The sequence below is a fragment of the Gavialis gangeticus genome, unplaced genomic scaffold, assembly GCF_001723915.1.
Source record: "Gavialis gangeticus isolate Ggan-Ray unplaced genomic scaffold, GavGan_comp1, whole genome shotgun sequence".
Classification (NCBI taxonomy): Eukaryota; Metazoa; Chordata; order Crocodylia; family Gavialidae; genus Gavialis; species Gavialis gangeticus.
Window position 1 is genome coordinate 218,168,087 of NW_017729032.1, and position 16,382 is coordinate 218,184,468.

Genomic DNA, 16,382 nt, shown 5'->3' on the forward strand with positions numbered 1-16,382 from the left:
AAATACTACACAAAGCAGTAGCTAGATCTGGAGGCAGCAAAGAGATCAGTAATAGATAAGGCCACAATTTCTAATCTAGATACTGAATGACTGAGGAGGAAAGAAAGCATAGTTCTGGCTGCTGTCTAGAAAATAATGCTAGATATAACAAATATATGAAAATATTCAGGAGAGGATTAAATTTCAACTGCACATTTAAAAAATCCCATTTTTTGCAGTTTCTGCAAAAGAAGAAATACAAAGCTTTCTAAGTGTGTAGGTGGAGAGAATCTGGGATTTGACTTAAATTACTAGCTAATTGGCTTGTGTGTCAGTGACTCAGTGATAGGCAGAGGAGAAATAAGGAGGAAACCTACTTAGTGGTATATCAGAACTTTCTGAAAAGACAACTTCAAGAATTGACCAGTTGCTCACTGAAAAATGAATTGCTTCCCTGTTATGTCTAATGAGAATATCTTAAATAACTAAGATTGTTTTGTGAAACTTTTTTTTCTAGTTGGTTTGGATGCTGCTGGCAAAACAACTATTCTGTATAAACTGAAACTAGGAGAAATTGTCACCACAATTCCCACTATTGGTAAGTAAACAGATTTGTATTATATTTCATCATTACTGTGAAGTTTTCTGTAATCTAGTCTAGTCTTAAAGTTAAAATCCCCTGAAGCAGCAAGGACACTTTTTTTTTTTTTTTTTAAGTGCCAGGCGGCTAAGGCTGGGCAGGGGATGGGGATGGGGCTAAGCAGGGCAGCCATGGGGACTTCTCCCATGGCTCCCCTCTCCCCAGAGGATCCAAGTCACCGAATCGCTCCAAATCAGCACTGAATCTTCCAAAGCTTATTCGGCCAAATTGATTCAGAACAGTGATCCGAATCTCCGAATCAAATCACTGTTTTCCGAATCGGTCAAATCCAAATAGAATACTTCCCTATTCACACAGGCCTAGTTCCCAGTCTTTTTAGATCACGGACTGGAAGTGACTGTGGACTGGCATGCTGCAGAGCAGCAGCAACCAACCTTTTTTTATACCTGGTCATTTCCAGACTGCTGGCTGCTTCTGGACTTCTGGTCCAGCAGCCAACCCTCCTGTGGACCAGCAGCCAACCCTTCATGGGCTCTCTTTTCATTTGAGTTCCCCAGCCCCTGGCTCAAGTAGTGCTGGGCTCTCTTTCCATTTTTTTGCTGCATCTGTAATGGAAATCATTCATTTTTTCCTCCCTGCAGAGGTGCTATGTTTAGCACAGTGCTAACTAGTTGTCAGTCATGTGCTGTATTGAAAATAGTATATTCTTGCCAGCGTTTTGGCCCAAGAAACTTTCTATCTTTGTTTCCTCTTGATAGGTCCTCTGATTCCTTGTTACTTTTCCTGCAGTGAATCTTAGCTATTGGGCTGAAAAGTGGACATTTCAGATAAATTTTTATGTCTTCATTTTTAATTAAGGATGATATTTGCCAATATAATCCCTTTGAAGATATCCAGTTTTATAAATTACAGATAACGATGAATTAAGCTAACAATTAAAATAATCAGTTTTTACAGTCCTATGTACTTCATAGGTTATGCAAGATCCTGAAGAGGCTGGAAAGGTCATGATAAGAGAACTGGTTCATAATTTCTTAATGGACCTCTGCTGTTCTCTGAAATATGGCATAAATTTCTATGATCCAAGTCTTGGTACATCTGGCAGGTAAGGGATCAAGATGATGTATTTAAATTCTTTTTTACTGCTCTGCTGAGTTTCCAGCCTTGATGTGAGGTTTCAAGAAGAGATTGTAGCACATCCTTAGGAGTCCCTTCCTATAAATAATTACTTTTTTTGATTAAAAGGGCCTCTTATATCCAGTTTGAACCTTTACAGAGTCAATTTTCAGCCATTCAATCTCATTTTGACTTGGTCTAATAGCTTATAGAGCTTTCGTAGCAATGAGTTTTTTTTCTGTCCAAGGTGATGGCAGTTTTGTAGATGGTGATATTTGTGTGTGTGTATGTATGTGTACACACTTTTATGCATATAAGTGTATGCCTAGACATGTACAGTATTTCAAATTATTTCTCTATTGGTCATAAACTGATCATACATTTTAACACATGCACATTTTAATATACATGAACATGTGTATGTGTACACACACACACACACACCACCGTATACCTGTGCACGCACGCACATGCACGTGCGCACACGCACACAAACAACTTATGTATTCGGTTTATGACCAATAGGGAATAATTTTAGTTCTTTCCTTTCCATGGAAAGGAAGAAGACTAAGGGCCAGTTATAATTATGAAATTAGCACAAGCTGTTGTCATGCTTTGGCAGTAATTTTTTTTTGTTGGCATCTACAGTTTTTCACTTTGCTTAGACACTTTAGAATAAGCCATTTGCAATTGCATCACAGAATAGATTTTAAAATTGAAACCAGATTTATAAAGAGGTTGTCTTTACATTGGAAAAATATTTTTCTGTGGTCTGCTTATAATATGATGCTATAATTCTAGGTTTTCATGTTTTAGACATTGATTTGGAATATTTTTTGAACATCTCTGTGGTATTACATTGAGTGGTGCTTCTGTTTTGACTACTGTCTGTCACGCAGAAAACCGTGGGCTATCTTGCATTATTAGTTATACAGTAAAAAATCAAGTAATACTATTAATGTCAGTGGAGTCATCTTGGGTTCACACCAAGAAAAGTTGAATTAGAAGATAGCTTGATCACTTGTGTTACAATGTTGTTAATATTTGTGGTATAAAACTAGTGGTATACTTGGAATACTAAAGCATTTTTCCCCCTCCAAATATGTTCAACAGAGGAGGAAATTTGGTTCTTCTGCGCTTCCTGCTGGGTTTAAAAACTGCAACAGAGGATGAGATGGTTGCTGATCTTGTGGTGAACATTCTTAAAGTGTGCCCAGACTTACTGAACAGATACTTTAAGGAAACCCACTATTCTTTTGTTCCCAGACAAAAGTCAGCTTGGTTAGAAAATATCAAATTACTAAGAAAGGTAAGATGAACTTGAAAAACATGTAAGAGCCAGCACTATTGAATGCTTGTGACCCTACCAAAGGCCACCAAGAAATTCCATGCTGTGGTAGAAAGTTTACCTGTGGTAGAAAGTTGACGTGTACCTACCGGGGAATGTTATGACACATTCTGATGCTGTCACGTGTGTAAAATATGCTGCTTTTGGACTGTCGTGCAGTACACAGACCCACTAGGTTGAATAAGATAAATTTTAGAATAACTTTGAATTGTACATCTTAGTCCAGATCCTCAGCTGGCATAAACTGACATTGATTTTTTGGTAGATTTTGATTGATTTGTTCCAGCTGAGGATATGAGAAATATGCACTCTTGTTTCTTGAAAGAAGCAATAGCTTGATTTCAGAAAAGAGAATGGCATAGTTGAGGCTTGTACAGATGTGGTCTGTATGTATATTGTCTGTTTACAGAGTTTATGGATGTCTCTACCAAAAGACAGCTAGGCACTGCATTTCAAGCAGTATTTTAACATAACAATCAAACTGGATCCAGAGACCCAGCCACAGGGAAATTAGATGGTTGTGGTTTAAATGATCTAATCAGGAAGGACTTAATGGTTTTGAAATAACATCATTTACCATAGGTATGTTAGGAAAGAAGAGGCAGGATATTGTAAAATAAATGTTAAGGACACTAAAGAGGAAAAAAAATTGCATCCTGTTTTTTGTGGATGCTGAGGAAAATTAGCTATGGCTCAAAGCCATGGCTGTTTGGAGAAGCATAGATGTAAAGGGAGAAGGTCATTTGGTAAAAGGCTACTCTTTGAGGAGGAAGCAGTATAAATATTTAGCTAAATTGGGAAAGATGGAATTGGCATTACAATCCGTGGGAAACATCCAAGCGAAACTTTGGCTTTTAAGACCGAGCAGCACGTGGTTAGGGCATCCTTTTTGTCCTTTCTATATACACCTCTGTCTCTTTGCCTTAGCTTGAAATAGCTGAGTAGCTTATGCTAGCTATGCCGTATAATGAATAGAAAAGGAATAATAGGCAACTTGTCTGCAGGTTTCCTGTGTCATGGAATAAAAAGCTGGTGCAGAACTCTGTAGGATTTACTACTATGCCTTTTTACAATGGGGATGAATAATGACTATGTTTTAAGCAGATATCTTTTGTGTTAGGCCTTTTAAGTGCCCTTCCTTGTGTGTGCAACCTGACTTTTAGTACTATCAGTATTAACCTCTGACAAATAATAGCTCCTGTGTAAGGTGATCTTAGAAATGGCCCCAGCCCCCATGACTGTTTCAGTTTGGGGTAATTTGTTATTTTCATTTCAGATCTACGAGGCTCAACCTGAAATTTCCAGCTCTTTCAAAACCACAGAGTTTATTCCACTTTCTAAATTGCTTTCAGTGGTGATGGTAACAACTGTTCCTGTTGTGTGCAATAAAACCATGTTCACCCAAGGATTAAATGTAAGAGCATTTAATTATCACAATGATCCCCCCCATTATAAACCTTGTTAGTACCAAATGTTTGCAGCGTGACTGTCCAAGCAGCTTTTGAAACTGATTTATTGTAAGATTTATTGCTGAATGCCTAAACAGTGACCTTAATTCAGCTTGCACTTAAACCTCACTCTCAGTTTCTTCTATGAACCCCTCACAAATTTGAGGCCGGCAAAAGCTGGAGGGCTGGAATGTCTCTGTTCTAGATTCAGTGACACTGCACTTCCCTCTTAATATGCTGTTTTGTAAAAAGTATCTTGTTACTGATTTTTAACTGCACTCTAAACAAGTTTTTGAATGTAATTGGTAGGGACAGAAGTGTGGTAACTTTATTGTAACTTTTTATTTAACTTCTCTTCCTTTTTAGTTACCCAGCAAAATAGTGAAGCACACTGTCTTGTCCCTTATGTCAACTATTTTGAAAAGAGCTCTGAAAAACATTGAGCACTGTTTGAATGAGGACACCTGGCAGAAGTCAGAAATCTACACCCCGTCAGTGATGCAGGAATTTGTACAGCTATACAGAGAAGCCCTCAGCAAGGTACAAAGTGAAATAAAATAGGATGACACATTATGCAACAGACAACTTCACCTTTTCTGGAGGCAGATAAAAATTCTGAAGCATTTTTTAGGCACATTTATGAACAGTTAATAACCTGTGCAGTGGTAGAGCACATTAACTAATGAAACTGGTCAGTGGAAATGCTAATGAAATTCTCTTCTGAGAAAGATTCATATAATTGGCAGTTGGTGCGCTGGAAATGAAACTTAAAATTTCAGAGCAGCTTTGTAATGTTTTTCTGATCACAGTTTAAGTTAATTGTAAACAGCGGAGTTCAGCCTGATTTAAATTAAGGTAACGTTCTGTACAAACTGGCCCTTGATTTTAAAATATGCATTCTTTTTACTGCGCAGACAAAAAGCCAAGCCAAAACACTCAGCACTTGGTAACGTCTCATATATGTTCTTTATGCAGTTTTTTCTTTCTTATGTTTATGCTGAGAATAACAGCTGATTTCAGTTTTTATTTAAATAGGCTTAATATGAACAATTACAAAACCTTTTCAGAACAGTGATTCTCTTTGTCAGTGGGTGAAGAATACTTTCAGCCGTGTCTGGTAGAGAGGGGCTGTGATATTTTGTTGTGGGTATTTTTTTTTCCTTTTAGCTTTTACCAGACATGACTAGTATAGTGGCAGTCTGGCAGTCGCTACTTAAGCAAGAGAAAGAACATCATGTTGGACAAGGAAAGGCTGGGGAAGACACTGTCTCCACCTCAGAGGAAATGACCGAGATCACAGAAACTGATGAGCAACATGGTAGGAAAATATGTTTAGACATCACATCCTATATGAATGTAAACAGCTGTGAAATCCTGGCCCCAGGGAACTCACTGGGAGTTTTGCCACTGAAAATCAGTAGGGCCCAGATTTTTGTCTTTGCATGTTGTCTCTGTATGCAAAGAACAATTGTATAAATCTGCCTGAGATCGCTGTCTTAGGAGGATTTTGCAAACCTTTTTTAAATAGAGTCACCTGTTAGGAAAATCAGGTGCATGCAGTGCTGCTGACTGTGTTGTTAATGGCATATATGTCTCTGTTTGTACATTTCACCCTTTCCACAGCTATTGCTTTGCACTTTCCCAAAGCGATGTGCTCCATACTCTGGGGATCCCTGGGGTAAATCTTTCTGATACTGTATGGCATGTTTGTTTGTACATGAAATTAGTTAACAGTTAACATTTTAATTAGAAAGTAGTTAACAATATTGGGATTTCTAGCGTCATTTATGTCTGCTTGAGTAGCAATTGGAAAAAAAAATGAGGCAGCTTACATCTAAAGAGCTGCCGTTTCAGCTTAGTTTTAAGGTTTTTTTTACAACCATAAAGGGTAGGCAGCCCCATGCAGTCTCATGCTCTCACTCCTACTGCTGCTTTGGCACCAGCCTCACTTGGCTCCAGAGAGTTTGTGTGTGTGTGTGCGTGAGTGTGCGTGTGTATGTGTGGCCCTCAGTAGCTCACCAAAACTCATTAAGTGGCCCTCCAGCCCAAATAATTGCCCACAGCTGGCCTAGCTGATGGGGAGATACCAAATGCTAAGTAAGAATTCACAATTGGGGTTAGGCAGGTGATAGGTCACAGGCTTCCTTTGTCTGAAAAAAAACAACTGATTATGGTTCTTTGTTCTAAAATAAACTGATATTGGTTCTTTGTTTTGGCTTAGGTTCAGATGATGCAGAAACCACACTTCTGAAAGCTGTGTTACTTCAGGTCATCTGCCTTTATCAGAAGGTTGTTCCCCATACCGTAACTCAGAGCAACTTTGATTTCAGCAAACTGCTAAAAGGTATGTTGAGTGTATTTAAATTGTCTTCAAGTGACTAACGAAATCACTGACAAATCTCCAGCAGGAGAGGAGGCTTGCTTCTCTGTTTAGATGAAGGAAAAAACTATTTTCTAAAGCAGTGGTTCTTAACCTTTTTGTAGGGCCGTGTGAAATTTCGCCGAGTGTTTCGTTTCAGTTGCTTTGATGCGTTTCAAGCTCGAAACAGTGTAATCAAAATGAAACAAAAAGCATCGAAGCAGCTTCAAAATGAAATGAGGGCACTTGAAATATTTCGAGTTTCGAAGCAGCCTGGTGGTGGGTGGCAGGGGGCCAGGGCTGCGCTCTGAGCAGCTCCAGAGCCCCGTGTAGCTCAGCCCAGTGGGGAGTGCAGCCCAGGTTCTTCTGGCCTTTTGCTGCTGGGCTGCGCTCTGTGGGGCTGGTGAAGCGGATCAGAATGTAACACCGGCTTGCTGTGCTTCGATCGGCTCTGCCAGCCCCACGGAGCGCAGCGCTGGCTCTGCCCACCTCCCGCCACCAGGCTGTGGAGCCACTCAGAGCTCAGCCCAGTGGCGGGAGGTAGGCAGAACTGGCACTGCTCTCTGCCTCCTGCCACCAGGCTGAGCTCCATGGGGCCCAGGTGGCAGTGGCAGCCTCTTGTCACCCGGCACAGATCTGGGGGCCTGCATCCTCAGGAGGAACCGGTGCAGCCCTTCTGGGGGTGCGGGCCCCTGGATCTGCGCCCAGATGACAGGAGGCTGCCACTGCTGCCTGGGACCAGTGGCAGCATCTGTCTTCCCTGGAGTTGGGTGCGGGCTGTGCCCAGCACTGGTCCCAGGCAGCAGTGGCAGCCTCCTGTCAGCTGGCATTCATGGCGTTCTGAAGCCTGAGTTTTCAAATGTTCCTGAGGGAATTAGTGTCTAACCCCCATATGACTTTAAGTGGGTAGGATTTGGGCCTACAACTCCCTTAGACCACTCTGACAATCGCAGCCTAATTTTTTTAAAACTCTTTATCTAAAATGATATTACCAGTCTTAACAGGAGAGAATTCAAGGAAGGGTTTTTTAAAAAAAATCTCTTAATAACATGGTTCATCTTCTTGAAAGTCTCAAATTTAAAGTAGCTTTTCTTTCTGCCAATTTAAAAAAAAATTTAAATCATGCTGTCTATAGTACAAGGGAAGAGAATGAAATTGCCCATTGCATTACCCCTAATGGAATACCATAAGAGGAGAACTATTAGAAGTAACAGGAGATGGTGGTGTCAAAGTTTATCTCCTAATTAAGTTGGCCAGGGTGCATCTCTGTTCAGTGAGGCCAGAGAAGTGTGTAAAATTTCTGTACCACATGTAACTAGAATAATTGGCTGTATTTTGTGCTGTTCCATAGAAAGATGCAGTTATAGAAATACATTAGTTAAAAGTTTGTCAAGGTAAAAGGAGATCAAAAACTTCAAACAGACTTTTTTTCTTTCTTTGTCACAACCACTGCTGTTAGTTTGTTTATTCTGTGACCCCCAGTTATATATCCTGTTTATCTCATTATTTCTTGCAGCATAGTGGATTGACTCCCCTCCCCCCAACTCCCCCCAGAAAATGCAGAAGGGGGACACACTTCTCAATAGAACAATTCATCTTCAGTGATGTGTTTAGTTACTGTATAACACAAGCAGAATGTAGTGGAGAATAAAAACTAGCATCACAAGACTAATAAAAAGAGCCTGGGTATTCATTTTTGACTAGAGAAGATGTTATAAACATTGATGGTAGCAAAATGCATTTGTCAATTAGTCACAAAGTTTCCACTCTTTAACAGTGTTGAAAGATCTTCCCCTCAGACCATAGAAAGGCTATCTAAATGTAGCACATCCCTCTTTTCCATCCCCCCTCCTCACCTTCTCTGCTGAACAGCTGGCACTGTTTTATTATTTAGTCTTGCTATTGGTGGAACTCTGCCATTTTATTAGGTGTGATAACTTTTTCAGTGTGCTATCTCCTATAAAAGTGTATTCTATAGACATTACATATTACTGGAAAAGAAAATGCTGAGATCATCCAATAAGAAACGTAATTTATAAAGTAAACACCAGAGTGGATATAAAATATAAAGTCTGTTCCATAGCACAGAGTACACTGTAATTATATATATACTCAGGGAGTCAGGGGCAGCACAACTAATTCTGTGAATTATAGGTGTTTATTAATATAAAATGTACCTCCTCACTCTATATTTTGCCTTACATAAAGAATAATAGTTATTACAAACCAGTGATAAAAAGAGACTTTGGAGATGATGCTTACTTTTAGTTCTCGTTAGCAAATCTTGTATTTCATAATACTTACAGACATTAGCTATCCTATTGTCTTTGATCTACATAAATCAAGAAAGAAAAAAAAATCTGTTTATTTGAAGTTTTTGATCTCCTTTTACTCTGACAAAATTTTAACTTAGTCTTAAATGGTTAACATTTCTGATGCTCCTAGGTCAAGTGTGGCCAACCCACAGGGCACATGCCATGAGTGACGTGGACAGTAACTGTGGATGGCATGTGGCAGATTGGGGATGGAGATGGGAACACAGTGACAGATAGGAGCAGGAAGCAGAGCAACAGATCCAGCATGGAGCACAGGGCAGGGTGTGGAAAGCAGAGTAATGGACTGGACAGGGGACATTAAGCAGAAAGCAGAGCAGGTAGGGGAAGGGGTTTGGATTGGCCCGCAGGGAAGGCAGAGATTACCTTGTGATACACCTGCCAAAAAAGGTTGGCCCATGCTGTCCTAGGGTTTTGATGGAAGTTCCTCTAGAAATAACTAATTAATGTTATTACTGCTTTATTTTCAAACTCCAGGTATTGTCACTGAAAAAGGGCTCCGAGAGGAGATTCCTCCTGTTCTACAGCACCACATACTGAAAGTGGCCCTGGAACTGCCTGCAAACAAATTTGCCTGGTTTAAAGTACAGGTAGGAGAGTGAAAGATGTCTATCCTTTTTCTTTTGCCAGTTTCCCTCCTGACTTTGTGTTTGGGGCTGCACATCTTTGCACTAGGTCCAGTCCTTTTAATTTTAGCAAAACCGCCTCTTCACTGCCAGTAAGGATCATTGTCTTAACAACAACTAAGAAGAATTGCAACCAAAAGATGTTGTCTTTTGGAATAGAAACTTGACCCTGTCCTGGGAATGACTGGGAAGTCTGCAGGTCCCAAGACAAGAGTAAGAACCTGCTGGGTACACTAGGGGCATGTCTACATGAGACGTGTACTGCGGAGTTGATTTAATTAGCTCTAGTAAACACCCTGCATCTGCACGTTCGGCCCTATTAGTTTGCGGGAAACTAATTAACTTTGCACCTGAGTAGTTTTTGTACATACAAGCTACTGTCCTGGCATGGAGTTCTTTACTCTGCACAATTGCATGTGTAGACGCTGATGTGGCTAGCAGGGGCAAGAGGATGCTTCAGTGCAGGGGCTGCCTGCCAGCTAGCCCCACACTGGAGCATCCTTGTGCTCCAGCCAGCTCCTCTGCAGTACGTTGAGCTGCATTGGAGCAGCCCCAGGCTGGCAGGGCTCCCCCTCCACCCCCAGATCTGTTGCCAGCTGGGGCTATTCCACCCTGGCGCAATGTGCGGTGGTCCCAGGCCCACGTGTAAACTTGGCACCTGGGAGCAATAAACTATGGTGCGATATACACCAGAATGTATTTCTTTGCCTTAATAACATGTGTAGATGCACCCTGGGGGAGGAAAATTCTCCACTTGTCTATGTGCATACTCTAACTCTGCTTTCATTGAGAAGCACATTAACCCACATGTACTGTGAATAGGAGAATGCACACAAGTAGGTAACGTGGAGTAACTGCACTGAAAGTTTGCAGCCTAGATCACTATGCGCTAACTTGTTTGCTTAGTCTGAGGCTTTGAACCAAGAAAATGAGCTAATGCATGATGGTTCTTCTAACCACCTGCTGGGGAAGACTTTATCTATTTGTTACCCTTAGTGGATCCCACAGCAGCTGAAGGCTTGCATGAGATTCCCTTCTCTTCTCCTTTACCATAGCCCCATATAGGAACCTCCTTCACCTGGCCTACCTTGTGAGACCTGGCGTGGGGGGGGGAAAAAAAATGTAAGGGCTACTTTAGTTGGGACTTTCCAGAATAGTAGGTTCTCCTTCACATTCAGACTAACATAAAGGACAGAGGAAGGAATTAAAAGGAAGCAGGGAAGATCTTTGAAGCTGGCAGAATTTGTACTGTTAGCCTATTTCACCAGCTCTGTGGATTTATTTATTAATTTTTCATTTTTTGAAAATTCTAGTGTTCTCAAGCCTCAAGGGAGAAGAGTGAAGGCAGATTTTGCAATGACATAATACATTAGTTTAATACATTTGCTGTTGTTTAAAAAAAAAAAAAAAAGTGTCCAAAATGGGATAAGCAGTGCAGTAGTGTAGTTTAGCGTTATCTGGCATTCAATGGATGGCTTGCACCAGTTTTGTGTTTCTAAGCAAGTAACTTCAGCCCTTGTAACACTGGACGTATCTCCCATTGAGATCAGCACTAGTAGTATGAAGTCAATATTCGGAGGGAGGGTAGTGTGAGTGTAAGTTAAAATGTGGGGTGGGAGAGCCCACTTTATCTTAGAACTTTCTATTTTTTGGCATTGCTATTATGCATACTGCTTCCACTCTTTGGAGGTTATTATTCTCATCTTGCTTTCCCAGGAAACACAAAGTAGGTGCAAATCACCCTAATCCCCATCAGTCTTAGTATTTCTGGGCAGATCAACAAAACAGTTTTTTGCTACCCTGATAATTCAGTGTAATTCATTGCTCTCTAGTGTTATCATGCAAGGATGATTTGAACCTGTTCTTTTTAGGATGTCTCGGAAGCAGAGAAAGTGTGTGGTGAAAGATCGGTTTTCTATTTACTGATGAAAATGTTTGTAACAAGTAATCATTCACAACTGAAAATATCAATGAAAAAATTGATCATCAAGGTAAGCTTCTTCATTGGTCTGAAATACCAGGGTTTTAAAATCTCAGCTTGTCTAATCTTTTTCTGAATGCATTGGAAAAGAGTCTGGGTGGCTGGCAGTGGTTTTATGTCTTTCTATTATCGTTCTTGTGAACAAAATGTGTTATACGATAATCTTTGAAAATAAATTATGCTGAATGAATTCATTGACATATTCACGGGAGAACTTCTTTTCAATATTTTACTCATCTCCTTCACTTGGCTCATGCTTTGGGTCTTGAATACCATAGGAAGATATATTAGATAAATGATAACAAATTGACATAGTTTGCCCCTTCACTAGCCTATTCACATTGATCAGTTAAAATTATTATTTGTTACTTTTTATTTTTAAGAGTCTCTAATTCAGTTTGCCTTGTACTTTTTGCTCCTTTCCTTTCTGAAGCAGCATTCACAACTAGCCTGCTCTGCTCATATGAAATATTCCCATTGGCCATCATTTTATCTGGGAAATGATGTAGATTTTGTACTTTTTAAATCTACTTTTAACTGCCTTAATGGAAGAAGTCTGATTCTCAGGATTGCTGAGCACAAGCACAGATTCTCGTGATGTGAGAGGGAGCTGCAGGAAACTGGCCTTTGTGGAAATTAGGCCACTTTTAGTTTCATTTAGAAGCCCAAGTTTAAAAATTCTGTCCTGTGTGTTCCTAAGCCCTGATCTCTGCAATCAGGTCGATGTGGGTGGATTGCTATATCTGTGCAGAGCTCCATAATATAACAGGCAGAGGCATTTGTCTGCAAAGGTCCAGTTGTAATATGGTTTTGAAACCAAAATTATGTGGATTAAACAACCCCCTAAATCTGGCATGTGATTGCTGTTATTGGGTCCAGTTGCATGTTTCCAGCTTCCAAAATGCAATTACTTTTACCAGGGAAATTGCCTCATGAGCTTGTTTTACATATAGGTCACACCAGCTAGTGAGAAGCTGGTGATCTTCTTGCCTGCAAGTACGTTTCCCTTTCTACAAGTAAGTAACATCATTGTGGCCTTGCTATTGGATGCCATTGTCAGGAAGAGAGTGCCAGATTGCAGATGAATTTCCAAAGCACTTAAGGCATGGTCCGGAACCTGTTGAATACTAAGTTCAGTGGGCTTCTGGATCGGTGGTAAAGCCCAGGTCAGTGGGATTCAGTATAAAATGTTATGAAGGCTTAAAGACAGTGAACCTGAACCTTCTTTCACCAAGCTTCACGTCTGAAATTTTCAGTCCTTGGTGGTGGCCAGGGCACTCCTCTTGTGCTTGTGGTAGAAAAGCATGTCTAAATTGCAAGAGTGTATTTTTCCAGTATATCTTGACTCCACTGTGGAGTAGAGATTCGGTCTGCTTGACACGCTCCTGTTTCTTCTTCCTTTCAGTCTGTTCTATTTTCGCTGAGGTGGAGGCATTAGCAGCGAAGTCAGGATAGTGGACTTCTAATGAAGTCCAGCTTGTTAATAATTGTGTTTTTGCTTATTTTTCCAACCTAAAGTATATTTTGAAAACTTGTTTTCAAATTTTACATTCTGTACCAGTCTGTTTTCATGAGGGCTATAAGTATATTCGTATTTTAGAATTAGGCGAAGACAGCTAATTATTTAAAAGTGAATCATGTTTTTTGATGAATTGTTATGTCAGATTCATGGAAGCAGAGGTTTTTCTTTTTATGTATGCGGGGGTCTTGCTTGGAGTGAACGATGAAGTCATGGAAAAGAGTATATTTCAGTATATTTTTCTAAAATCCATAGCTCTTTAAACAATTTGAGTTTTTACATGATTTTGTTGTCTCTCCCCCCACCCCCAGTTAGTTATTTTTATTTTATTTCTTTGTTTCTTGCCCACCTGTTGCAGGTTTAAACACAAACAGTATGGTTTTGATTTCACTTATCACTGATTTAACTTTTATGTTTTGTTTTTTTGCTAGAGATAAAGCTTTTCTCTGCACAATTTATTGGCATGAGATTGGGAACAGGTTGTAGATTTGACAGTTCTATGAATCCTAGGTCTTACTGATGCTTTGGGACTTCAGTCACTTTAAATGTGAATAACTTTGCATATATAAATAATCATTTGTTCGCCACTATTATTTATGTGCATAAGATTAATCAGTTGTGTGGGACTGGGGTCTGAAATGCAGGACTGGGGTCTGAAATGGATAGATTTAACACAGCATGTGGGAGGTTTGGGAACAAATTGGAGGTGCCAATTAGTATGTATTTTAAGGAAGGTTTTGGAAGAGAAAAGGGCTGTTCTTGGCACAGTGGTAGAATGAATAGACATTGAGCCTGATTTTTACTTATCCCAAGGTTACCTTTTGTAGTTCTGGAAGTGTCAAAGGACCTTAAAATCTTTGTAAATACTTACTTCCACTTTGAGGCCCTCTTTTTGCAACTAGCATGGACTGACAGGACCTTCTCTGAAGGAGAATCGGGCCCCTGGACTTAAGTATGCAAGGATGTTTTCCTTGAACAAACTGTTCCTTCTCCTTTCTCGCAAAGAGCAAAAATGAAAACTGCTATGAAAAAAAGTGTTTATTTTTATTTTTAACATATATTTTTCTCTGGACAGGTTTTGTATGACAGTGGAGTATTTGAATACACGTGGAAGGAACTTGTACTTTGGCTGGAACATTTGGATAATACAATAGAAGACAAGAAGGAAGCAGTGATTCAGTTTTTGGAAAGGGTAATGACTGTTTAAATAAGTTAGATAAACAATGCCAAGAATAGCATTAATGGAAATTTAATTGCTTTGTTGCTGTTGAGAAAAACCTTCCAAAGAATTATGAATGAATTCTGTGTAAGGAATCACTCTCATTCTCAGAACTCACATCTGTTGTTTTTGAGGGAGAAGAGGAGGAGAGAATGTATTCAAAAGTTTTGGGGAAAACTGAATTCCAATAGGATATGTTCCCAGGGCCTGGTTGATATGATGGGAGAAGACTGCTAATAAGGACTAAGATTTTCTAAAGAGTCTAAGTGAATTAGACACTTCACCCTTTTAAGCTGAAAATCCTAGGGAAAAAAATTAACAAAATCTAGTCAAATGTGGTTTTTCAGAGAGCCCATTACCTTACCTACCTACCTTTTTCCAGATGCTAAATATCACAGCATTTCCCTTTGTTTCCATCAGCATTCCTCTTACAGCATTTTATTGAATTTCAGTGAGCCATCTCCTCCATGGTACTATGACTGACTGACTTTTACCTTGTATCCTTGGTTTGCAGATTTTACTGAAATTGGTGACAAATCCTTATCCATACACAGATAAAGCAGCAGACCTTGTCCAGGAAGCCAGTATGTTCCAAGTCAGCTTGTTTAAGCAAGACTCTGATAATGTCAGCATACCCATCTCTCACATTGATGGTAGGTGATGATTCTAACGAGGTATTTATGTTAATGTACATTAAAAATATTCTGGACTTGGGACCAAATCTTGTAGTCCTTAATCAGGCAGACTTCCTACCAGCAACCATTGAAATCTTGCCCACATACAGACCTTCAGGATTGGGTTTTCTAATTGTACAGGCAGTCCTCGACTTACAACATTTTGAGTTACGTTTCACACTTGCAACATTTATAAATTGACGCCCAGTTTCAACTTTCTGATGTCAGTTTCGACTTACAACGCTTGATCCGATGCAATGCCACACCAGCGAACAAGTTTGCTGCATTACTCATCTCCCTGGAGAACATCTGTCCAAACTTCCTTGGACGCTTTCTTTAAGAAAGCAGACAAGACTCCACAAAAACCTGCAGCTAAGACTCCTGAGAAGACTCCAGCCAAGAACCATTCAAGAAGTCCAACCAAGAGCCGTTCAAAAAGTCCTGCAAAGTCACCTCGAAGAAGTCCTTTCAGATCAATATGATTGCTGTGTACAATATGAATACATTAATTTAGCTATATTACTCATCTATAATTGATTGAGTACAAAATTCTGGGGTATTTTTGGTGAAAATAGGGTATTGGGCCTTGGTTCAAGAACCAGTCCCCCGTTTACAACATGGTTTCTTATAAGAAAATTGGTTCCAAGTTATGACATTTCGACTTACCATTGGTTCCTGAAAACCATATCTTGTTGTAAGTCCGAGGACTGCCTGTATTCATCCCTATATGTAGAGTTTAAATCAGCAAATTGGCTGCCCAAACTGGAATGTATTTTCTGACACAGCTGTAGAGTTTCAAAATTATACTTTATCTGAAGTTTTAAATCTTCTTTCCCTGGCCTCCAGTCTCATTTTTTGATCAAAGTGAAACCCATTTACAGCTGTGCCTCCTCTTCAACTCCAGGGCCAGACCTGACTCCCTTTGCACTAATAAGCTAGAGGCTGGTATGGCACAATGATCCTTTGCCACTTCTATGTTCATACTGGGTGGGGCGCTGTAGCCTGGGTGCTTCTGCTCCTCGGGAGAGGTTCAAATCCCAAGAAAGACAGTTTCAAAATTCTCATTTTTGCCTTAGCAGGAACAGGATCTGGTTGTGTGAACCTGAAGGTCTGGGTTTCATAGATTTCATAGACAGTAGAGCTGGAAGGGACCACAGAAGATCATCGAGTCCAGCCCCC

General features: G+C 40.0%; 1 protein-coding gene across 1 annotated transcript in view; it reads left to right on the plus strand.

The window, feature by feature from the left end:
• The window catches only part of URB1 (URB1 ribosome biogenesis 1 homolog (S. cerevisiae)), a 178,260-nt gene that overhangs the window by 102,494 nt on the left and 59,384 nt on the right, over window positions 1–16,382 (plus strand). Inside the window, exons 9-18 of the mRNA XM_019523892.1 lie at window positions 1,555–1,685; window positions 2,810–3,005; window positions 4,321–4,458; window positions 4,859–5,032; window positions 5,660–5,810; window positions 6,714–6,836; window positions 9,662–9,774; window positions 11,682–11,801; window positions 14,386–14,502; window positions 15,044–15,182. Coding sequence (XP_019379437.1) covers window positions 1,555–1,685; window positions 2,810–3,005; window positions 4,321–4,458; window positions 4,859–5,032; window positions 5,660–5,810; window positions 6,714–6,836; window positions 9,662–9,774; window positions 11,682–11,801; window positions 14,386–14,502; window positions 15,044–15,182 — 1,402 coding nt within the window. The remainder of the gene's footprint in view (window positions 1–1,554; window positions 1,686–2,809; window positions 3,006–4,320; window positions 4,459–4,858; window positions 5,033–5,659; window positions 5,811–6,713; window positions 6,837–9,661; window positions 9,775–11,681; window positions 11,802–14,385; window positions 14,503–15,043; window positions 15,183–16,382) is intronic.